This window comes from Mesoplodon mirus (assembly GCF_964341445.2).
Source record: "Mesoplodon mirus genome assembly, chromosome: 14".
Lineage (NCBI taxonomy): Eukaryota > Metazoa > Chordata > Mammalia > Artiodactyla > Ziphiidae > Mesoplodon > Mesoplodon mirus.
In genome coordinates this window covers 49,308,902-49,333,960 of record NC_138990.1, presented here as the reverse complement: position 1 = coordinate 49,333,960, position 25,059 = coordinate 49,308,902, and the positions used below count along the sequence as shown (strand labels likewise).

At 50.0% G+C, this 25,059-nt stretch overlaps 1 protein-coding gene across 1 annotated transcript in view; it reads left to right on the top strand.

Moving 5' to 3' along the window:
- Positions 1–25,059, top strand: part of GALNT14 (polypeptide N-acetylgalactosaminyltransferase 14) — a gene marked incomplete at its 5' end in the record, with an annotated part of 209,715 nt that overhangs the window by 134,311 nt on the left and 50,345 nt on the right. The window contains one exon of the mRNA XM_082642359.1: positions 20,844–20,942. Within this exon, the coding sequence (XP_082498485.1) occupies positions 20,844–20,942 (99 nt within the window). The remainder of the gene's footprint in view (positions 1–20,843; positions 20,943–25,059) is intronic.

Below are 25,059 nucleotides of genomic sequence, written 5' to 3'. Positions count from 1 at the left end.
AAGTAGAATTACACAGTGTGTGCTTTGTGTGTCTGCCTTCCCTCAAAGGTATGTGTATGTTTAATCCACTTGGAGTTTATTTTTGTATAGGGTGTTAGGTAGTATTCTTATTTCATTCTTTTACATGTAGCTGTCCAGTTTTTCCAGCACCACTTATTGAAGAGGCTGTCTTTTCTCCATTAGAGGAAAACATAGGTAAAACACACTTTGATATAAACCACAGCCAAGATCTTTTTTGACCCACCTCCCTAGAGTAATGGAAATAAAAACAAAAATAAACAAATGGGACTTAATTAAACTTAAAACCTTTTGCACAGCAAAGGAAACCACAAACAAGACGAAAAGACAACCCTCAGAATGGGAGAAAATATTTGCAAATGAAACAACAGACAAAGGATTAATCTCCAAAATATACAAACAGCTCATGGAGCTCAATAGCAAAAAAGCAAACAGTCCAGTTAAAAAATGGGCAGAAGACCTAAATAGCCATTTCACCAAGGAGGACATACAGATGGCCAAGAGGCACATGAAAAGATGCTCAACATCACTAATTATTAGAGAAATGCAAATCAAAACTACAATGAGGTATCACCCTCATGCCAGCCAGAATGGACATTATCAAAAAATCTAGAAACAATAAATGCTGGGAAGGATGTGGTGAAAGGGAACCCTCCTGCACTGTTGGTGGGAATGTAAATTGATACAACCACTATGGAAAACAGTATGGAGATTCCTTAAAAAACTAAAAATAGAACTACCGTATGACCCAGGAATCCCACTACTGGGCATATACCCTGAGAAAACCATAGTTCAAAAAGAGTCATGTACCACAGTGTTCATTGCAGCGCTATTTACAATAGCCAGGACATGGAACCAACCTAAATGTCTATCAACAAAGGAAAGGATAAAGAAGATGTGGTACATATATATAATGGAATATTACTCAGCCATAAAAGAAATGAAATTGAGTTATTTGTAGTGAGGTGGATGGACCTAGAGTCTGTCATACAGAGTGAAGTAAGTCAGAAAGAGAAAAAAAACACCATATGCTAACGTGTATATATGGAATCTTAAGAAAATAAAAAAGGTACTTGAACCTAGTTGCAGGGCAGGAATAAAGAGGTAGACATAGAGAATAGACTTGAGGACTTGGGGTGGGAGGGGAAAGCTGGGGCAAAGTGAGAGTAGCATCGACATACATATACTACCGAATGTAAAACAGTTGGCTGTTAGGAAGCAGCAGCATAGCATGGGGAGATCAGCTCGGTGCTTTACGATGACCTAGTAGAGGGGTGGGATAGGGAGGATGGGAAGGAGGCTCAAGAGGGAGGGGATATGGGGACATGTGTATCCATATGGCTGGTTCGCTCTGTTGTGCAATGGAAACTAACACAGTATTGTGAAGCAATTATACTCCAATAAAAATCTACTAAAAAAAAAGATGTGTGTGAAATCCAGACACATTTTGCAAGACAGTTTGTTCATTCTCATTGCTGTATAGTATTCCTTTGGAGGAATATATTACAATTTATATATCTGTTCCACTTTTAATGCTCATTTGGGGTTTTTCCAGTGTGAGCCTCTTGTGAAAAGAGCTCCTATGAGTCACCTTGTATTTGTCTTCTGGCAAACAGGCATATGCGTTTCTGTAGGGTGTACCCCTGGCAGCTTTTTAAGGTTTTGTCAAACATCAAAGGAAGCCGTTAGACCGTTTCCACCCCCACCGGCAGGGTGAGAGTTCCAGTGGCTCCATGTCTTTGTAGCCCATCACTCGCTATCGTCACTCTCTTTCATTTTAGCCTTTCTAGAGGCTGAGTAGGGGTGTCTCATTGTGGTTTCGATCTGCCTTTCTCCGCAAATCAGTGAAGTGGAACACCTTTTCCTAAGTGTATCGGCCACTTGAATCCTTGATCAAGGGTCTTGCGCCTTCCCTGTTCGTCTTTCTGTGCTCTTTGCCCAAGAACCAAGCATGAAGCCTGGCTTTTAGTCCGTCCTCAGTTATCTCCTCCTCTTCTGATTAGTTTCTGGCCTTTTGTCCCACATCTTGGCAGCATGATAAAATGAGGGGGGAAGAGCTGAATGGAGCGTGAGAAGATCTGGGTCCTAAGATGCTCCCCAACTCTTCAGCTCTGTGGGTGACCATTTCTTCACCTTTAAGAAGAGAGAAGTAGCTCAGAGATTGTTATTAAGGTCACTTCTAGCTCTGCTGCTGGTGGAAAATACTCTGCCAGTAAGAATGTGCAGGAAGTGACTTAGGAACTGACTCAGATTGGAGGCTATTTCCAGACGCAGGGCTCCTTCTAGCTCAGCAGCAGTGGCCCTCCCCCAAGACCCTGGTTTAATCGTTCTCCTTACACACTTCCCTTCCTAACAGGACTCCAGGGCCCCGCAGAACCAGTAGAGCTGTCCTTTTTTATTGCTGCCGTGGCCGTTTCCTTGTATGGCTCCCCTGCCCCTCCATGCCTTCCCCTCAGTGGAGGTCACCAGACTCCCTCCCAGCTGGAGATCCAAATGTAAGCTGATTTGACACAATCTTTGCACTTATCCGAAGGTCTCAGGATCTATTAAACATGACGACAACAAAACCATCTACCCCTGGAATTGACACGTGGGCGGCAGCTTGACTGCAAACTGGTGACCTGCCCACGTTTTTCAGTCTAGTATAGGGAGTTGGAACATACGGGCTTTTTCCCTTTAAAACCCAGGATGCTGTCATGTTCAGTTACCATTATCCCCCGACCCCTAGTGCACTTGGCGTGGTGTGATGCCCCTAACGCCAGAGAGAAACAGGGCTGGTAGGACTGGCTTGATGAGGCCCAAGGAGTTTCAGGACACCTTTGGCAATGCCTTGGTGAAAGGCTGAACCTTGTGGTAAGTGCCTAGAATGAGAATAATCACACCTTATATTTATGGTAGACTTTCCAAAGCACTCTCACATTCCTTACCCATGTTGTCCTCAGTAGCCCTTTGGGTGAAGGGGCCATTGTCATTTCACAGCGGAGGAGACAGAGGCCCAGGCAAGGCAACTGGTTGGCTAAGTGGCAGAGTAGGTCTTCTCACCATGTGAGCCCTGAGAGAAGTCATTTCTGCCACTTGCCAGCTGGTCCTTGGGCAAGTTACTCAACTCCCGAGCCTCAGTTTCCTCATCTTTAAAATGGGAATAATAACAGTACCCAGGATTGCTGTGAGGGTGAGCAAATCCATAATCCATGTCAAATGCTGAGCCCAGTCTTTAACCCCTAGTAAGCACTCGGTGACTGTTTGTTAGCTGTGGTCATAAGCAGTCAAATTGTATTAGTCTGAGGACCAGCATTAGCACTCAGGCCCTGGGGCCTTTTCACTGCTCCACAGCTGTGGGTAAAAGCAGGTCCAAGAGGCGGGCACAGAGGGTGACCCAAACCAGGACAAAGGGGTGATATGAGTAAGTTTGGAGAGGTCCTGGCTTGGCGCCTTGTCCCACACCTCTGAGTTGGGGTGCGCTCCGAGAGCAAGGCGGGCAGGGGTGGCAGGGGCGCAGGCAGGGAAGTTGTGCAGAGAGCATCCTGCCTCATGCTGGCTCTCAGCACCGAACACTTCACGTGCCTGAATGTCAGACGTACTTTGGAAACTAGAATGCAAAATAAGCCACAGGCAACTGCAGTACCGCGTCTGGTGAAATTTGCATTTTTCAGATACTGGGGATAGACGCCAAGGCCAGCAGAGGGAGTGATTTAAGGGCTGGGGTCCAGGAGGTACGAACTGTGTTTGACAGGAGATGAAAAGAGCAGAGAGGAGATGACAGCTGTGGGTGGGAGAAGCCGTGGGAAGGAGGCTGCCCGTGCAGCTGTGGTGACAGACAGTGGGATGGAGCGATGTGGGCCCCGGGGACCAAGGACAGCGGGAAAACTCACTGAGGAATGTGTGACGTGACAGAAGCAGGGCTCTGCTGGGGCACCGGGGAGTCACGTGGCAGCCGGGCTTCCATCTGGACTGACAAGGGACACGATCAGCCAAGGCCCCTTGTGGGGTCCTTAGTGTCCTGGATGTAGGAAGAGGAGCCACTTACATTGGACTGAAGCATATCGTATCTGACAGCCCTCACCTCTGCCCTCACCTCACCCTCCCAGTGACCCTGCAGCCAGCCAGACCAGGCATCGTTATCTCTGGTCCCTGTTTTCCTACTTCTCCCTGTCACTCCTTGATGCATCATATGGACACATCATTTTTTCCTTACTCCAGGCCTTGCCGAGCCTGCCTGTGGAGACATCAAGTACCCAGTCTGCTCTCATGTCTCCATCCCAGGGCAAGCCCACTCTTCACCCTGTGACCCAAGCCAAACCCTTGGCGGCCCCTCCTCTCTCACCCTCACTTTGTTGGGTCTGCCTCCTACATGGCTCCTGGTCCCTGCCCTTGCTCCCTGCTCACAGCTCTCCCCTCTGCCTGGGTGACCGCAGCAGCCCTCAGCTGCCCTCCCACTGGGCTCTGGCCCCCCACTGGTCCACCCTCCACACCTCCTCCATGGAGAGCATCCCAAATGCCGGTGCATCGCTCCCCATCCAAACCCTGCAAATCTGCCAGCCCACCCCAGCCAAGCCCAGGCTTGCAGCTGCCTGACTGTGCACAAGGCTCCATTCATGCCTTCTCATCTTTGCTGCTCTCTCTGCTTGGGATGCTCTTTCACCTTTCAGGAATGCGGGTTGGTTGGGTCCCCACTCCAGGAAGACATTTTGCCCCCTCAGGCTAAGTAGGTCAGCACCTCATACTCACCTCTGAGCAGCACCCGTTACCCCGAGTTTCAGGCTTTCCCTCTCCCCTCCTTGAGCGACATGGGCAGGGGTGCTGACTTACATTTGCACCTCCCTCCAGAGCTCCGCCCAGTGCCTGGCACTCAGACACTTCATCAGTATCAGCAGATGCCTGATGGATTCAAAGAGCACCCCGTGGATTCATTCTCAGTCTACTGAAAACGTCAGGGTGTGCAAGTGCAGGCATGGGAATGAATCCTCAGAACAGAGGGAGAAAAATCACGGGAAATTTAAAATGACCTGCACTCAACAAAGAATTCTCTGTGTTACCACATAAATCCAGGACCATAATCAGCCAACATTTATTGATCAAACTAGTCCCCTGACACGTGGTAGGCACCTTACATATGTTCTCTCAGTTAAGCCTCATGACAACTTTGCTGTGATCCTGGGTTTAGAGATGGGGAAAGTGACTGCAGTCGGTTGAGTAACTGGCCCACGGGAACATTAAGCAGTAGAAACGTGGCCGCTGCCCACGGAGAAGATGGCACAGCCATGCAGGAGGAGCAGGGAGTCCAGGGAGCCCATGAGAAGCGCAATGGAGGAGCTGACCTGGGCTAAGCATTGCACAAAAGTTACACTGAGGCAGCCCTAGAAAGGACAGTGGCTGGATGGGGATGTGTGTGGAGGTCGTGGCTCAGGCATGACCAAGGAGGCGTGGACTGGTTAGCAGGGCTAGAAGGTTCAGGCAAGAGAACCCTGGGGCAGAGCTGAAGGGTTAACACGATGGTGGGGGCCTTGGGATGTGGCCAAGGTTTAGCTTAGGTAACTACGGAAAGTAGGGAGAGTTACATGTGTGAAGCAGGGTGTTAGGAAGATTAATGTGGAACGTGTGCGGAAGAATGAGATGAGGAGCAGTCAGAGGCCATTGTAGTCCCACAGATCAAGGGAGTGGGCCAGGCTTGGGCAGAGGGAAGTGAGAGTAAAAAGAGGGGATGGAGGCAGAATTTGGTACAGGACTGACTCGCGGATGGGCCGACAGTCTAGAAGGGTACAGGCGGACATGGGAGGTCTTGGCTTTTTATCTCCCCAGCTCAGACCTTCCACAGGGACCCACCGTTATGAGTCCCCTAGGGAAGAAGAGACATTGGATGCTTGGCCCTCAACCAGACCATTCTGGCGCTCAGTGTGCTGGGTCTGACCACATGCCTGGAGTCACTAGGCTACAGGTCTTATCTCAGCTGCTTCAGTTTGAGGAACATTTCCCCCTTCAGGTAAAGGAAGGGAATGACTCTTCTCTGATCCTTTAGCTGGAAAGTCTGAGGAGTATCAGGACACAGCTCAGGGAAGATCAAGGGGAGACACCTTCCTTAGCAGGCGAGGGACACCCAGACTTGTGATTTTCCATCTTTCCAGAACCTTTCAGTGTGCAGACTTCAAGAGCAAAGACAGAGAGAAAGGTCAACATGAAACAAAGTTTTGCAAACGAGTGTGATGGCTGACCATCAAGGGTCATTCTAGTGGAGTGTGAGAGCTGAGTTGGGAACCAGACCATCTAGTGTGACATCGAGACTCTGCTGCTTACTGACTGTGACCTCACAGTCTTCTCCACAACGAGCGAGGAGGTCTCAGAGCACCTACCTCAGGGAATGATTGTGCAGATTTATAGCTCTTGGAAGAATACCTGAGACATAGGGTTCAATAAATGTTATCTGTTATTACTGTTGTGTAATGTGATTCAAGCAGGACTAAAATAAGACTTGGAGGAGCCCTAGTCTCAGATACTGAGGAAACATTTCAAAAATAAGCCTTGGCCCACCTCCACACTTCCTGGTCCTGGCTAGACTCTGCATTTGCCTTTTGAGAACATTCTCCCCTGCACACACACATGCACACACACGGGCACACAGCTGCCATCTGGGTAGTGCTTGGTACCAACTAACCCAGGTCCTGGCAGCATCCCAAGAGAAGCCTCTTTGCAGCTTCCTGAGAGCAGCTGATCTTTCTGGAGAAAAGGCGCTGCTACTTCCCTGTGGTTTCCCCCAAACCTCAGTGTTCCTCTCACTTCAAAGGGGCTGAGTTTTCTGGAAAAACACAGTGGTGCAGAACGGAGCCATGGTCATTTCTAGGAGGTGTAAATGTGGCCAGAGGCGTCCGCATTCGCCAAGTTAGGTGTGCATTCTGAGCCCAGATTGCGCATGACAGCTTGGACAACAGAAGTGCGTGAGGAGATACGTTGGGGCTAGAGACTGGAAAAATCATACCAAGTCATAGCATCAGCAGCACCGAGAACAGAGCTGGAGCTGCTGCTTCCAGAGCAAAGCACGGAGATGTCTTGTCTTCTGCGTTTAGTATCCGCGCTGTCTGTGGAGGGTGGACACAGGTGCATCATAATTTAGTGGGACAAACCCTCGAACTGTACTTTCAGATGCCATTTGGTGAATTAGTGCAGATCTGATCTGTGGAGTTGGGGAAAAGGGGAGATGCTGAGGGAGGTTTTCTTAAAGTTTAATTTTACAATTTATAACGCTTTTAATGATTCTGAGGTTGTGGCCTTTTTGAGTGTTTAAACACCCTTTCTTTTATGAAATAACAATGATGCTAGATGATGAGAGTTTTAAAATATAATTTTGCTGCAAAAGAAAATGTTGCAAACCTCGTAATCTTCTCTATAATTTTTTAAAATTTTATTTTACTCATGTGAAAGAACCCAATATCTAGAAACTATTGTCTGACACTGATGTTGAAATTTTAAATTAGATTATATACAAGCTAGGTTCAGTAATGACCTAGGACAACGATGTCTAATAGAAATAGATGTAAGCCATGTAGGTAATTTAAATTTTTCTAATAGTCACATTTTTAAAAGTAAATTTTTTTAAAGACTTTTTTTTATGTGGACCATTTTTGAAAGTCTTTATTGAATTTGTTACAATATTGCTTCTGTTTTTATGGGGTTTTTTTTGGTTTTTTGACCACGAGGCATGTGGGATACTAGCTCCCCAACCAGGGATCGAACCCATACCCCCTGCATTGGAAGGCAAAGTCTTAACCACTGGATCTCCAGGGAAGTCCCTAAAAATTAAAATTTTTTAAGTGAAATCAGTTTTAATAATATGTATTATTTAACCCAATACACCCAAAATTATCATTTTGACATAAAATAAGGTAAAAAAATTACTGATGAGGTATCTTGAATTTTTTATCAGTCTGAAATCTTGTGTGTATTTCACACTTACAGCATACCTCTATTCTGATACATCTCAAATGCTCAATAGCTACAGGTGGCTCGTGGCTACCATATGGGACAGCACAGGTCTGGGAGAAAAGAGCATCTGAGTCATAGTCTGGCAGTCCTATCAGCTAGGATTCAGTCTCTCCCCTCCCACGTAAGGAAGCATTGTTCATTGCTGGGACTCCAGTGAACAAGGGGAACATCCCAGCTTTTTAAACATGGCTGAGTATTTTCAGTGCAACAGAGAATGCATCAGACCTGTCCACAGGCACCAGATGACTGTCCCAGAAGTCTCCCAGGACAGCCTTAGCCCAAGGCTCCCCATTCTCCCCACATGGTACCATTCTCAGTTTTGGTGACTTGTTTGGACTCCTCTGTGTGACTGAGCTTGGCACGTCACCCAGCTTACAGCTCTGCAGCTTCCATGAGCTGGTGCCACCTGTCACTTGGCAAGGGACGTTTTCTCCTCTGGCTTTGCCCCCATGGAGGCCTCACCTGCTTCCTCCCCCATTCACTCATCCACTCATTATTCAGATGTTTATCGTACGTCTACTATGTTTAGTCGCCGTGCCAGGGACTGAGGTTATAACTACAAATAAGTCCTGGCCTTCATTGCAGAAGAGACGGAGAGTTCCCAATGCTTGGTAATAAACCACAGTGATGGGGTGAGTGCAGGGTCCTAGGGGAGCACAATAGAAAAGACTTGGAGATCAAGAAATGCTTCCGAGGGGAAGTACCTTCCAAGCCAGGATTAGAAGAGGAAAAAATAGCCAGGCCTTGGAAGAGAGGAGAGTGCCTTTCAGACACGTGGGAGGGAGGGCAGCACCTGCTGAGGTCCAGAGGGGAAAGAGCAGGTGAGGCAGAAGGTGGCTGGAAGTTGGAGGATGTGAAGAGAGGAGTCACAGGTGATGCTGGGTCACCAAGGATGGTAAGCAGTGATTAGGGGTTTCAACTTTATTTTGTGAGCAGTTGGGCAGGGTTGAAACATGTTAAAAATTTGCAGTTTGGAATGATCATTCTAGCTGCAGCATGCAGGAGAGATTGGAAGGGGATAAAGCCAGCTAGGAAGTGGCTGCAGTAATCCAGCAAAGACATGATGGGAATAGAGAGAAACAGCCAGATTGAGAGATAAGTAAGAAGGATTGATAGGACTAGGTTGAGTGAGGCTGGTGTCAGGGACAGAGAGGCAGGATTCGAGAATATCTCTTGGGTTTGGGCACATGGTAGATGGTGAGCTGGGTGAGCTGGGGAACACGGAAGGGTCGGCAGGCTTGGGCAAGGTATGAGAGGCAGAGGGTGGCTGAAGAGGTCATCTCATGGGGACATCCAAGAGAAGATGCTCATCAGATTGAGGTTAGGGTTGGGATCGTTAGCAAACAGACGGGAAATTGAAGGCTTGGAAGCAAGTAAAATAATCTAGAGGGAAGGAAGACTGAGAAGAGAATGGCTTAGGAGAGAATTGTGGAGGGGAGTGCCAGAATTTCAGAGGAGGGAAAGAAAAGGAAAACCAAGAAACAGCCTAAGAAGAGGAGAACCATGCTAGGGTGATTCTACCAAAGCCAAGGGCAAAGATCCAAACATTTAATGACCCTCAATATTAACTACTACAGAGATGACAAGCAAGGAAAAGACTGAAAATTTTCCATTAGATTTAGCAACATAGAGAAGTAATAGGGACCTTGGTGGGAATATTTTGAGGGGTAAAAGGGCACTGGAAAGCAGAGGTGGCCAGGAACCCTATGTGGACTGGGGCCTGGGGCTTCTCTAAACCATCTGACAGGGCCCCCCAAGCCTGAGTGCTTTAAGGAAGCAGCAAGTTCAAGCCAGAACTAGGAGATCTTAGCTTGGCCACTGCCAAGCAGGGTGAACATGGCAGGTCAGTTTGCCCACTGTTCTGGGCCTCAGTTTGCACATCTTTATAAAAGGAGGGAGCTGGAAGCAATGCTTTTAAAACCTGTGTGTTACAAAATTCTGTTTTTGGTAGGATGTTAAGTGATAGGCTTAATACAATACATATATCCTGTGAATATGTGAGTTCCCCTGATATGTGAAGGATTTTAGGGCAGGGTTTGAGGTCAAAGCTTGGTAAACAGGATGCTAGCGCAAATCTCAGAACCTTTAACATGTTAGTGTGCATGGGTGGATCACCAAAAAGTGAATCTAGTAGTTTTCCAGTATTTCTCATGTGCCAAACCTATTTGACTCTTGTAGGCTTTATTCAGAGCATGCGTAGGCTTCTCCTGGAGATGCAGTCCATTAGCTCACAATGTAGGGACTGACTAACCAGAAGAGCTCTGTGGTCCATTCCAGTCCAGTATTGCAGCAGCCCAGGAGTTTGTATGGAGCCAGAGGGGGGAAGGTCTTCCAGCTACTCTGGGCTGCAAAATAGCGGCAGAGACTGAGCCTTTGGGGGCCTCCAGACAACATGGCCTCTTACATCCTAGTGTACCCCTCTCCAGTTAGCTTCTCAGCATGTCAGCAAAGAACCCTCGGGGCATTGGTACATTGCCAGGAAAATGAGCTTGTGGAGCCTGCAATTAATAATGATGGTGGAAGTGCCCTAGAATTGTCAAGATGTAGGTTTTCTTAGAAATGTGATGCTACTGGAAGTAGGTGGCTAAGAAATCCAGAGGGTTCTCCGAGGAGCAAGAAGTGAACTGCAGACCCTGAGCTGGCCTGACAGATAGATTCAACCAAGAACATGGTGATAGTTGGTACAGGGAAAGCATTTGTTGGCCTAAATAGGCCCAGCCTGAGACCAGGGGCTCTGCCAAATGACCTCGTGTTCATGGAATGGAGGGATGACTGTGTTACCACCTAGGTCAGCCTTTCTTTTTTTTTTTTTTTTTTTTTTTTTTTTTTTGCGGTACGCAGGCCTCTCACTGTTGGGGCCCCTCCCGTTGCGGAGCACAGGCTCCAGACGTGCAGGCTCAGCGGCCATGGCTCACGGGCCCAGCCGCTCCGCGGCATGTGGGATCTTCCCGGACCGGGGCACGAACCCGTGTCCCCTGCATTGGCAGGCGGACTCTCAACCACTGCGCCACCAGGGAAGCCCTAGGTTAGCCTTTCTTTACTGGACTGCTGCAAGTGAATCAAGCCTTAAAGCCCTATGACATCCATTATATGAGACGAATTAACTTCTCCTCTGTGCGTGTGGAAGGGTACTAGTTATGCACCATCCACGGGAGAAGTGAGAAGAGAGTCTCTCAATAATTTTCTATGTGTTTGATTCATATTAAAAAGCCCTAAGGGAGCTGAATCTTTAAAGACTGGAACAAACCCCAAAGGTACCCCTGAAGGACTTCCCTCTGTACGTTGTGGCCATAGGAATCCTATACCTAGCAACATCTTGATGCCAACAGAGCATGAATGAAGGGTCCAGTGGGAGCTCTGGGGCTCTGCGCTGGGAGAATCGTGATGCCTTTGCATAGCTCTTCCACCAAGTACCCGAGAGAATTTACCTTTGACCCCAGGGCAGTGAGAAATCCTGGTGGACTCGGGTTTTCAGGAGCTAAGGGTACCTGTATTCATTGTCTGTTGCTGCATAACAAATTACCATGAAACTTAGTGGCTTAAAATAATGTTTATCATCTCACAGTTTCTGTGGGTCAGGAATTCAGGCATGGCCAAGGTGGGTCCTTTCCTTCAGGGTCTCTCACAGGCAGTGTTCAAGGTGTCAGCTGGGATTGCAGGCATCTCAGGGCACGTCTCAGGGGGGACTCTCTTCCAAGTTCACTGACATGGTTGTTGGCAAGATTCAGTCCCTCACAGGCTATGGACCAGAGGCCACTTTCAGTGCTTTGCCATGTGGGACTTCCCATCATGGCAGCTTGCTTCAGCAAAACATACAAGCGAAAAAGATGGAAGTCACTGTCTTTTGTGACCTAATCACAAAAGTGACATCCCATCACTTTAGCTGTAGTCTGTTCCTTAGAAGCAAGACACCAGGTTTAGTCCACACTTAAGGCTAAGAGATTACACAAGGAGGTGGGTGCTGGGGGCCTTCATTTGCCCACTTATCAAGTGCCCACTTATCAACTGCTCAGTCAAGTTCCTAAGCAGTTCAATTCCCTGCCCTGGCCCACTTATCCCCTTCCCAGGATACTAGAATTTAATAACATGCTCAGCAGGGACTTCCCTGGCGGTCCAGTGGTTAAGACTTCACCTTCCAGCGCAGGGGGTGTGGGTTCGATCCCCGGTCGGGGAGCTAAGATCCCACATGCCTCGCGGCCAAAAAACCAAAACATAAAACAGAAGCAGTAGTGTAACAAATTCAATAAAGACTTTAAAAAAGTGGTCCACATCAAAAAAACAATCTTAAAAAAAAAATAACATGCTCAGCAATTCAAAATGTAGCCGTGTCATGGAATAGCAGATCTCACTGTTATCTTAATTGTCTTTTATGAGACACAGGATTTCCATAACCCTAAGTGAGGGGGACTTGAGGCAAGAAGTAGGAGCAGTCTATGTTTATGTGGATGAACAAATTAATCTGCATGTGAAATCCCAGTGAAGTTGACACAAAATAAAAATTTCATGCCTTACAGTGTATAGTGTTGCCCATGAAATGAGATTAAAAGGAATTTCTGGTTTTACAGCTGTCATACTTTTTATACTGCTCGTGTTTTTCTCTTCTAAAGAGTCAAGTTTGAACCTAGAGGTCAGTTACAGATTTGGCATTTTATAGTTTTCGGTCATCTTCCTTTTCCTCATAGCTGAGAGCAGGCTTCCTTGCATAGAACTGAGCTGGGAAATGTATCAGGTGTTCTTGGTCCCTATCCTGAGGGAGCTGACATTCTGGAAAAGTCACTGGGCCAAGAGCTTTTCCCCTCTCGTCCTTTCTTCCTCACACACGTCAGCTTTGGGGGGCTGTTGGTGGCAGGAAAATGGGGAGGAGACGTGGTCTCCCTGGGACCTCTTCTGGGCTATAGGGGAGGACACAGGGGGACAGAGACGGAAGCGGGGAGCAAGGAAAGGCTGTGCCCCACCCACCTGCAGGGAATCCAGGTCGTCACTCCCTTGGGGACAGTGTTCTCCCAGGAAACTAGCCCTACCTTACCCCCGCTTTACAGCTTATGCCTATTTCCCTTGGCCTTTGTAGCTGTAGAGTTCAGGCAAATGGCACGTGGAGAAGATAACCCCTTCGTTTTCTATGTCTGGTCTGGCCTCTGGAGCAGGCTCTGGACCTGTGGGAATCGGAGGGACAAACTGCAGCTTTCTGCTTAAAAACAGGTTCACGCGCCTCCCAGGGCCTCGTTGAAATCACCCTGTGCCCACCCTTTCAGTCTCCATCTGGGCATAAGTGGGAGCCCCTGTTAGGATGTTCCTGTGGCGGCTCAGCCAGCAGTGTCCCAGTCTTCTTGTCACTACCCAGGAACGGCAGGCAGCCTGTCCCTCCCTGCTGGGTTCTAGAGCTTGGTAGAAGCTGCTCCTTGGGGGTGGTGATCGAGTGTGAGCCCAGGGGTCCACACGGTGTGCAGGGCCCAGAGTACACCTAGGGGACAGACGGCAGCTATGGATACCTGGATGCCTGGAATGGTGCTGGCACGGAGAGGTGGTGGCTTGGTGACAAGGATGTGCAGCAGGCCTGGGCTCACTAGCTGCAGTGAGTTACTTAACCTCCCTGTGCCTCAGTCTCCTCCTGAGTGAATCCATTAAACAGTGGCCCCTCCCACAGGGCTATTTATGAACCTTAAATATGCGAGGTGCTCAGGACAGTGCCTGGCAGCAGGGGTCACTAAGTAGTCGTTTAAAAACAATAAATGCTGGAGAGGGTGTGGAGAAAAGGGAACCCTCTTGTACTGTTGGTGGGAATGTAAATAGATACAGCCACTATGGAGAACAGTATGGAGGTTCCTTAAAAAACTAAAAGTAGAACTACCATATGACCCAGCAATCCCACTACTGGGCATATACCCTGAGAAAACCATAATTCAAAAAGAGTCAAGTACCACAATGTTCACTGCAGCTCTGTTTACAATAGCCAGGACATGGAAGCAACCTAAGTGTCCATCGACAGATGAATGGATAAAGATGTGGCACATATACACAGTGGAATATTACTCAGCCATAAAAGAAACAAAACTGAGTTATTTGTAATGAGGTGGATGGACCTAGAGTCTGTCATACAGAGTGAAGTAAGTCAGAAAGAAAAAAACAAATACCATATGCTAACACATATATATGGAATCTAAGAAAAAAAAGGGTCATAAAGAACCTAGGGGCAAGACGGGGATAAAGACACAGACTTACTAGAGAATGGACTTGAGCATACGGGGAGGGGGAAGGGTAAGCTGTGACAAAGTGAGAGAGTGGCATGGACATATATACACTACCAAATGTAAAATAGATAGCTAGTGGGAAGCAGCCGCATAGCACAGGGAAATCAGCTCGGTGCTTTGTGACCACCTAGAGGGGTGGGATAGAGAGGGTGGGAGGGAGGGAGACGTAAGAGGGAAGAGATATGGGAACATGTGTATGTGTAACTGATTCACTTTGTTATAAAGTGGAAACTAACACACCATTGTCGAGCAATTATACTCCAGTAAAGATGTTAAAAAACAAACAAACAAACCTTCCCTGAGGTGGATAATTTCATCAAGGAAGTCGCTGCCCAGCTCCCGAGTGGCAAAGGGTTGGCCCAGTGTGTCCCACCCCAGGCCTGATTTCCACTGTGTCATGCTGCATATTTGCGTGACCTTCCCCTTTTTCTAACTGCCCTCAGCCTCCCCTCTGGGTGCCAGAGTCCCCCCTTAGAGAGTTTGCCTCCTAGACACAGAGCCATTGTCAGTTCTGGACATTTTAGTGATAATAATTATTATGCTGTGCTCTCTGCTTCAGAGTTACCGGATCTGTCTCTCCATCACTCCCTCCTGTTTTCACACTCGAGAATAAAATCCCAAATGTTTCTAATTTTTTTTTTTTTTTTTTTTGCGGTACGCGGGCCTCTCACTGTTGTGGCCTCTCCCGTTGCGGAGCACAGGCTCCGGACGCGCAGGCTCAGCGGCCATGGCTCACGGGCCCAGCCGCTCCGCGGCATGTGGGATCTTCCCGGACCGGGGCACAAACCCGTGTCCCCTGCATCGGCAGGCGGACTCTCAACCACTGCGCCACCAGGGTAGCCCCCAAATGTTTCTAATTTATGACCACATCTTTTCTCCCTGCTGCCCAGTGCTAAAATGGGAATGATAATCATCATCATAACACTCTGTTTACAGGCTGCTGCCAGTTTAATGAGCTTGTGCAATAAAATAAAAGGCATGTGCACAGCATTACAGTTCTGTGACAACTGACAGCAATCCTCACTTGGGGTGTTTCTAACATCCCCGCTTGGCACCTGCTCAGGTGCAGGGATGAGGCAGGGTAGGCAGCAGAGCAGTGATTGGCTGGTGGAGAGATGGAAAGAGATGGAAGAGGAAGCTCTGAGCCCGTGCCAGGGGTTAGCATCTCAGAACACCTCTCTGGAAGCATCCTCGGCCAATAAATCACACTGAACACTCAAGAAATGGATGGTTAGGAAGCACTGTGAGACCCACCAGAACTTGGAGAAATTAAGTCAGTTGAATCTTTCTTTAAAAAATGAAAAGTGAAAAAGGAAACTACAGGTGGAGAATCAGCTCAGAGGAGCACGCATTATCCAGGAGCTGCTGTGGCGATCGGGACAGCAGCCCAGGGCTGGCATCTGTCTCTGCACACAGCGGTGGTCCCGCCCTTCCTCCTGGTTGCACCCTCACACCCATCTTTCCTGCTCGCTAGCTCTTCTCTCCAGTAAAACCCCTGAATCTTTAATAAATTATAAACATGTTTCTCGTCCATCTGCCAGCGCCAGATCTCAGTGTTGGCAGCTTTTTCCATTCCCCTGGTGCCCCTAACAGATCTTGCTGTTTGATGAATCTTTTAGATCCTCTCACAGGAAGCCCACGCACATTCTGAGTCCCCACAGTGGCCTGTTTTAAGGATTTTTCCTGGCCCCTTGGCCTTGTTGCTGCCAGTGCCCAGGGCTCGCCTCCAAGTGGGACTGCAGCCCCCCTGGGCCTTGAAGGGCAGGTGGCTCATGCGCAGGGCTCGGGCAGGTGGGCCCCGTCCCCTCGGGCTCCTGTGCCTTAACCAGGTTAAGTTCACAGTGGATGGTAGGGACAACTACCACATTAGAAGTCACGGAACCTGGACGCAGCTCATCTCGGCCACTCACCAGGTGTGTGAGCTTGAGTGAGATCCTGAGCCTCAGTTGTTCTCATCTGTGGAGTAGGGGTTCTCAGAGGCTGTTGTGAGGGTCCGAGGAGACGGAGGATGAGTCCAGGCACCCTGAGCTGAGAGTAGGGGCAGGAGGAAGACAGTGCCGGGAGCCGGGAGCCGGGATGCCCGTGCCTCAGAGCTGTGATGCACCACCTCCTGCTGGCCTGCCCTCCCTTGGGTCTGTGCACACAGGAGGCGCTTATGGGATTTCTGCCCAGCCTCGAGGAAGAGCCCCTGTCCTTTATCCTGCAGGAGCAGGAGGCTGGAGGGGGCTGAGGCCCAGGAGCAAAGCAGCCCAGGCGCCAATGGACGCCTGTTGGGCCAAGTTCTGCCCACTTTAGGAGGTTGGACTAGGCCATCTCCAAGCCCCTTCCTTCCTTGGCTGAACTCTGAGTTTGTAGTTCTTGTCCAAAAGCATTGAACGTTGCCTGGAGGCGATATTATTATTACAATAATAATTCTCACCACCATTTACTCAGCAGCTATGAAACACCATGTGTTTTGCCTGTATTCTCTGCAATCTCCACAAACAAGCCTGAAAGGGAGGTATTTGTCCTCATTTTACAGGTGACAACACTGAGGCTCAGGGAAGGTAAAGGACGTGCCCAAGGGCACACAGCCAGTTTTCAGCAGATCCAGGATTCACATCGACGTCACAGCCCAGGTTCCTGTCTCTAACACTGATGCTCTCTTTACCTCCTCTTGCCTCCCAGTGCCCCTCACCTGGTGTCAGGGCAGAACCACTCACTAAGGATGCCTTTCCAGCCTGTGCAAGATCTGGCTCCACCCAATGGGAGGAGGAGTCTGCAGATTTAAACGTGATGTTAAAAATAATGATAGGGCTTCCCTGGTGGCGCAGTGGTTGAGAGTCCGCCTGCCGATGAAGGGGACGCGGGATCGCGCCCCAGTCCGGGAAGATCCCCCATGCCGCGGAGCAGCTGGGCCCGTGAGCCGTGGCCGCTGAGCCTGCGCGTCCAGAGCCTATGCTCCACGGTGGGAGAGGTCACAACAGTGAGAGGCCTGCGTACCGCAAAAAATAATAATAATAATAATAATGATAGTCACTATTTGTCAAGCATCTATTATTACCTAACATATTAATAATTTAGGGGGAAAAATCTACAAGTTAAAAGTTGTTGTCTCCACTTTCCAGATGAAGATACTGAGTCTTAGAAAAGTAAATTTGGATGTCCAGCCACACAGTTGAGCCTCAGCTGCAGAATGGCCTTCATGGCCTTTCGTTCAAATCAACCACGCTTATTGCACGTCAGCTACGATCAAAGCTTCTGATTACTGATGCTCTGGGAACTTTTAGCAGGAGAGCCTTGGGCCCAAGCTCTGTTTTACAGATGAGCACACAGCAGCCTGCAGAGGTGGGTGGTTTACCCACCGTCTTGCAGCTGGTCAGTGGTATCCAGACCCCTGGGCCAGTATTCTGCCAACTACCTCACTGGGCATCCGACCTGTGGGTCCAGAACCATGCTGTGACGGGGATGCTGTACCCTGTTTGTGTCCATCCATCCCTATCTCACCCTGTGAGATCCAGTACCTCCTCCTCCATGAAGCCTTCTTCACCCCCCCCGCCCCCACCCCGCCCCCGGGCGGAGGTCGGCTTCCCTCTGCTTTCCCAGCGCCACATGCATGCTGCTGCGTCACTGTGCGGCCATACACCTGCCGCCCAGCTGGATGCCTCCAAGGCAGGAAAAGGGGCCCCATCCTCAAAAGCTCTCTAAGCGGGTAACTCCCAGTACCTCCTGCACCAACTTGCCCCCGAATAACTTAGCTCATAAAAGCTGGGATTTGGGATCCCATCGCCGCCCAGGGTGTGGAACGGGACGCCGTCTCCAGCGCAGTGCCCAGGGCTGACCCTCAGTGCAGCCCTGGCAGCACGGCCTTCTCAGTCATCCTGCGCGTCTGTCTTCTCTCCCCGTCTCTGATGGAGACAGGGAGGTTCTGCTAAGCTCTCTGCTTTATCACCTTCCTATAAGGAGACAGATGATTATCCTACCCCTCTGCCTGGGTCCCCCCCAGCCCCTTCTTGCCCCCCATGGACCCTGCAGCACACCAATCGAGGGACACCCCCCCCCAAGTCCACCTCTGCCAGCCCCCGGCCCTCCTCCCTCCCCACTGCTCCTAGCTCAGACTCAGGTCTGAATCCAAAGGTAGGCAAGTCCAAGGCCTCTTCTCACTAGGGGCCATTTCAAGGCATTTTCCTCCTCTTTTATAATGGTTATTTAATGCACAACAAATCACCCCCAAAGTTTAGTGGCTTAAAACAACAGGAATCATTGACTGTCCTTATGGTCTCTGTGAGGTAGGAATTCAGTGCATCTTGGCTGGGCGGTTCAGGCTTGCAGCTGCTAGAGCTGCCGTCATCTGAAGGCTTGACTAGAGCTGGTGGACTCACTTCCAGGGGAGCTCATTCCTGTGTCTGGCAAGTTGGTGCTGGCCGTGGGCAGGAGACCTCAGTTCCAACACACGTCAGCATCACTCCACAGGGCTGCTTGAGTGTCCTAACGGCATGGCAGCTGGCTTCCCTCCAAGTGGCCAAGGCAGAGTCTTCGGTGCTTTTATGATTTCGCCTTAGAAGTCCCACACTGTCACTTCCATCATATTCTATTAGTCCTGTAAGCTAGCCCTGATTCAGTGAGGGACAGAACTATACTAAGACCAGTAGTTGAGAATCACTGGAAGCCATCTGGGAGGCTGGCTACCTCCCCTTTTAAAAGCATAAAAGGCTAAGTCATCAGCTGACCTAGGAATGCATTTCCTGAATTTCTTTCTCTCTTTCTCCATGAATGGGCATCTGATATACTTATCTCTTGTTCTAGGGACATGGAGATAGATAAGGATCCTTCCCTAGAGGAACTCGTAGTCAAGTGGGGGAGATAGTCCATCTTGAGAAGTGCCAGGAGAGAGATATGTACAAAATTATGGGAGCACAAAGCACAGGTCATTACCTATCTGGGGGAGTATGGAACGCCTTTGCAGACAAGAGATATTTGCTCTGGGTCTTGAAGGATGAGTAGGAGTTCATCAGGTGGAGAAAAGAGAACGGACACTGCTCCATGCAGAGGTAATAGAGCAGTGACAGAAAGTTATGGCAGCATATGAAGTTGCAATTGTGGAAGGTCTTGAAGGCTGTGATAGGGAGTTTGGACTTTCTATATCAGGAGCCACTGAAGGCTTCAAGCCAGAGGAAGACCTGGGCAGAGCTTTGTGGTAGACTGGACATGACTGTCAGGGGCAGAGGGTGGAGGCAAGGTGACTGATCAGGAGACTGCTGCAGGAATCCCCCAAGGAGTAAAGACTCTCTGAGCCGGGCCCATGGGGGACTAGAAAGGAGAGGTGGGTTCAGGGGGTGGGGATTTATTAGTAGGTGGAGCTGACGTGATGCGGTGAGAAGTTGTCTCTGTGGGGGGAGCACAGGCAGGCCTGAAGGTCATGACCAGCCTTTCCACTGTCTCTTCCCCTGGGGCCTTCCTCTCCCAATGCTTAGCTCCTCGTGGCTGACCCATCCCAGTCTGTACTCAGGTCCTGAGCACAACAGCCCTGCCTTGTCTGTGTAAGTCCTCTTATTCAGGGTTTGCTCTTGTAGGAAAAAGTGTTCAGAATTATTAGGCCAAAGGGACGTCATGCCCATTGGCCTAGGATTGAGGTTCTTAAGTGTTTCAGGCCACAGACTTCTTTGAGAATCTACTGAAAGCTATGAACCATCTTCCCAGGGAAGAGAATAAAAACACATTTGTGTATACAAGTTTGCAAACAACACCAGAGGGCTCACAGTCCCCTTGAAGTCCATCCTTGGGTCTCTGGACCCCAAGTTAAAAGCCCCAAGAAAGCCCTAAGCCTAGGAAGAAATCAGAAAATGAGGAGAGGAAATGTTTGACTCACCAAACATCTGTTATTTACTTCCTCGTTTAACACCCCTGGAACAGCGAGAAACAGGAGGCAGCATTTACCCAGGATCGCCCCTGGTGGCCCCAGCCTCACTTGGTGGGTTTATTTCCATTATTATAGTAATTTTCGGGCTGCGGGCTATAATTTTCGCTTGCAGTGAGGTATTAAATTGATATTACCCCAGATGTAATTGTCATACAAAATGATCCTGGACATGGGGAAATGAATGCTTTTTCAAGATGGGGTTTTCCTGTGAATGCTGGGTTTTAGGGCTCTGCCTCTTTAAATATGCCAGATTTCGGTGTGTGTGGCCGGAAGTCAGGGGTCAGCATGGTGTGGTGGGCTGGAGCTGCTGGCCCAGAACACAATGAGGCCTTGGCAGGCTGGGATGGACACAGACTGGGCAGCAGAGCCCAAGGCTCGGGGAACTATGTGGCTACCAGGAACTATGTGCTGTAACCCAGGCACGCGGGAAATCCTGCATTTATGTTCTGTACTTCAACTTAATTCGACTCCAAGCCCAAGTTCCCCCGAGGTGGTGGGAGACTCAGCTCTAATCATTCTCGGAGCTTCCTGGACTCCCCCGTAGGGCCAGGTGAGGCCCTGGGGTCTTACACAGTGCTGTGCAGCTGGAGGGGACCCCACCAGACACCAGGCATCTGTCCACACCAGTGATGCCCTTGGTTCCAGCCCTTGAGATCTGCTTTGTCTCTAAAGGTCTTCTTGTCCCGCTGCCTTGCCTTCCCCAGATGCACCCTGCTGGGGTACTGTACGGACCTCCCTCCCACCAGCATCATCATCACCTTCCACAACGAGGCCCGCTCCACCCTGCTCAGAACCATCCGCAGGTAAGAGCCTTCCCGTCTGTCAGCCTTCCAGGCTGGCACTTGGTGAGGGCATGTCTGCCCGCGTGGAGAGGGGGACCAGTTCAAGTGTTTCTAAGTACCTGCCAGGCACTGTTCAGCACACTCCACATGCATCTGCTAGTAGTCACTCCTCACGCTCCTATGAGGGCGGCTATTATCCCATTATACAGGAGGAAGGATAGAGGCCTGAGGCATCGGGTTACTTACAGAAGGTCACTGGAAGTCATAGAGGACTTGGTCCCAGAGCACTTGCCCTTAACCACTAAGTAGACTGCCTCTAGAACATGAGTTCTCATTTTCACAGCTGATGAGGAAGCCGGGGCCCCGAGAGGCTGAGTACATCCTTCACCCCCAGCATCAGTCTGGGATTAGAACTCGGGTCTGCCAAGAGCATCCAAGAGAGACTCCTTGCCTTCCAGGCTGACCTCTTCTCCTTGGAGGAGTCTTCTGATGCCACGCACCTCCATCCCCCTCAACACACGCGCGCGCACACACAGACACAGACACACACACACAGACACACAGACACACCATCAGGGCCTTCTTCTGGGCTGATCTCTGCACATCTCTACTCTAGCACTTAATGCATTTTTCCCAGATGTACTCCTCAATGAACTCCTGACGGGTAAGGCCTGCATCTTATTCATGTCCTACCTAACCTCCCTGTGGCATAATAATTAGTCCTGTGGCATAGAGCTGCTTTGGTTAATTCAGGTAAAGGACTGAGACTGTGCTGGCACAGAGCAGCCATCCCTGTATCTGCACAGCTAGTGAGCTCTCAAAAGAAAATAGGGGCCTCCCTGGTGGCGCAGTGGTTGAGAGTCCGCCTGCCGATGCAGGGGATACGGGTTCGTGCCCCGGTCTGGGAGGATCCCATATGCCGCGGAGCGGCTGGGCCCGTGAGCCATGGCCGCTGGGCCTGTGCATCCGGAGCCTGTGCTCCGCAACGGGAGAGGCCACAACAGTGAGAGGCCCGCATACCGCAAAAAAAAAAAAAAAAAGAAAAGAGGCTCTGGGGTACCTAAAAAGGCACCACACTTGGAGTCTGAAGACCTGGGTCAAGTCCCCACCCTACCACTTCCTTGCCTTGTGACCTTGGACAGGTCATTAGCCACATCTGTAATGATGGTGATAGAGAAGTCTTTCACGTTTCAAGTTCTATCACATTTCCCATAAGAAGACATTACCCTGGGACATTTGGGGGCCATTATAATGTAGGGACCCCAGGTCCCCCATGCTTTCCTTACACTGTGTTTATGTTCTCGGGGGCACTTCAGCTGCTGCCCTCAGACTCATCCCTCTCAGCTCTAAGACATATTTCTCATTCTCTTCCTGCTGCTTCTCCATCTCTTTATAATAGTAATAATGGTACTTTATGATAATAATATTAACATATTAAATGTATGCTGAGCTTTATGGTCCACAGAACACTTTTTTTTTTTTTTTTTGCTGTACGCGGGCCTCTCACTGTTGTGGCCTCTCCCTCTGTGGAGCACAGGCTCCGGACACGCAGGCTCAGTGGCCACGGCTCACGGGCCCAGCGGCTCCGCGGCATGTGGGATCTTCCCGGACCAGGGCACGAACCCGTGTCCCCTGCATCGGCAGGCGGACTCTCAACCACTGTGCCACCAGGGAAGCCCCACAGAACACATTTTATCTCTCACTTCAGTTGGAGCCCCATCGAACCTTGTGAAGTCCAGGTGTACGTAGTGAACAGAGGCCAAGTCCACAGAGCTGGGAAGCACAGGAGCCAGGATTCGGGTTTCTGACTTCCTGGGTGGAAGTGGGGAGCAGTAGGGGTGCAGCCCCAGCGCCTCTGTCTGCCAACCTGACGGAGGGCTTCCCCTGAGGCCCTGGTGTCCTGCACTCTGAAGGGGACTTGGGGCCCATCAACACCATGCTCTTCAGAAGGCCCCATGAAGTGCCAGACTGTACCCCAAATTCTGCTGGGCACTTTGCTGAGAGAGCTCAGGACCTCTTTCCTGCCTCTCAGGAACTTCAGAGTGAGCCAGGCCCCTGGCTCAGACCCAAGTGTGATACATGAAAACAGCAGAATTAGGGCTTGAGAGCCAGGTATGACCAGACGGGCATTAACATCATTAGCAGGCAGGGCGGAAGTGAATTTTAGGGGTGGAGGCAAGAAGATCACTTCTAGGAAATTCCGTGGCCAGGTGTCATTTGCCTTGGGAATCCGTACCTCCCTTTTACTCCCTATCCTGTTGCACAAATAAATCGCTAGCCACTGAGAGAGAATTGAATGAAGAGCACTTCCTATCTCACTTTTGTTGTTGATGAAAGGATCTTTTCTAAGGCGTCTTTTCATCTTTAACTTTCTAGAATTCTCATGGCTTTCCTCCAGGCTCTGGCAAGGGAAGGATGCTTGAGGACCTGGGAAGGACCGAGTTGCCCTCTCGCCCCTCCCTGCAGCGCCTGGCCAGGCCTTGGTCCCTCTGCCCATCCCTGCCCAAGCTCCTGCATTAGCCGGGGATGGGAGGTGGGGGAAGGCACACATGGGGGCACTCAGAGCCAGGCAGAGGCATGATGCAGTGGGTGATGGGGGGAGGGAGAGAGAGTCGCAGCCTTGATGAGTTAGGGGACTTTTCTCACGTAAGGACTGAGAAAAGCCCTGAAGAATGGCTTATCTGGACTGGTGTTGCCACGAGACCCTGTGCATATGTGAGGCCCAGGGCCACCCCCTTCTTTGGGAGCATCCTCTGGCCCCCTGCCTCCCAGGGGGGCTCTGGAGCATGCTGACTGGCCAGTTTATATCTTGAATCTCCTTGCTGTGGCTTTTGGTAATAACCTAGATTGAGAGGAGCAGTCTCTCAGATTCAGGTGGTTAAGAAATTGGACCCTGGGGCCAGATTTGCCCACTCTGCCCTTAGCAGCTGTGGGACCTCGGGCACCTCCTTCACCTCTCTGCCTCAGTTTCCTTTTCTGCCAAACAAGGAATACTGGTAATAACTGCCTCACATGATTGTGGAGAGGAGTGAACGACTTCAGGTAGGTAAAGGCCTTGGAACAGTGCCTGGCACAGAGTGAGCCTGGGTAGGTGACAGCAGGTGCCATGAAGCACCCCCAGCCCGGTAGGCAGCAGGGTTCTGATGCTGTGGCTCTCAAGCTTGAGCAGGCATCAGAATCCCCTGGAGGGCTCGTTAAAACATGGTTTCTTGGGCCCCGTCCCCACATATCGCAACTCAGTAGGTCTAGAGTGGGGCCCAAGACTTTGCAGTTCTAACAGGTCCCCAGGTGATAGTGATGCTCCTGGTTCTGGGATCACACATTGAGAACCAGCATCATCATTATTATCAATCCTCAGATTCTGGAAGCAGCTGCTGGGCACCAGGCAGGGTGCTAAGCTCCTCTTCTGTGGCTGAGGCAGTTGTGCGGACAGTTCAGTACTTCCTGAAGCTCTCCGGTTAGTGAATAGCAGATACGCAGACACAGCACTCGAACCCAAGTCGGTCTGACTCCAGAACGACTAAACTCAACTGTCAACCGGCCCCAGGTCTTCATTCGACTGGTACTTATGGAACGTCTGATAAACGCTGCCTGCCTATGGCCCCGTGCAGTTCACAAAGCAATTTCAAATACATTTCCTCATTTCATACACACAATAGCCTGTGAAGTAGGTCAAGTATAAACATCACCTGCCTTTGCAAGGAAGATGTAATTACAGATGGAAATGAAGGCTGACACCTGCCCGGTGTCTTGCTCAGGATCGCATAGTATTAGATGGTAGAGGCTGCCTGGCCTCCCACGCTGCTGTACCTGCCATCTCTCAGGGGGCTCCGGGGGGCCCCATGGTTAGGACGCGGTGGGCAGAAGGTATAGACGCTGCTGGCAGCCGCCCTCTGGCAGAGAGCGAGCTGTGGATAGGAGACTCAGTTCTAGGATAACTCCCAGGACGAGTGACGCCCCCGATGCGCCCATGAGGCGAGTGCTCACTCCCCTGCGAGGCTGTGAAAGGAAAGGGTGCAGAACAGTGCAGTGGGGGTGAAGCAAGGAAAAAGCCGGGCCCTGGAGGAAAGGGAGGGTCGGCTTGGCTGTGGAGGGACTGGTGAGCTGTCCTGGCAGAAAACTGGTGAGACCAAAGGAG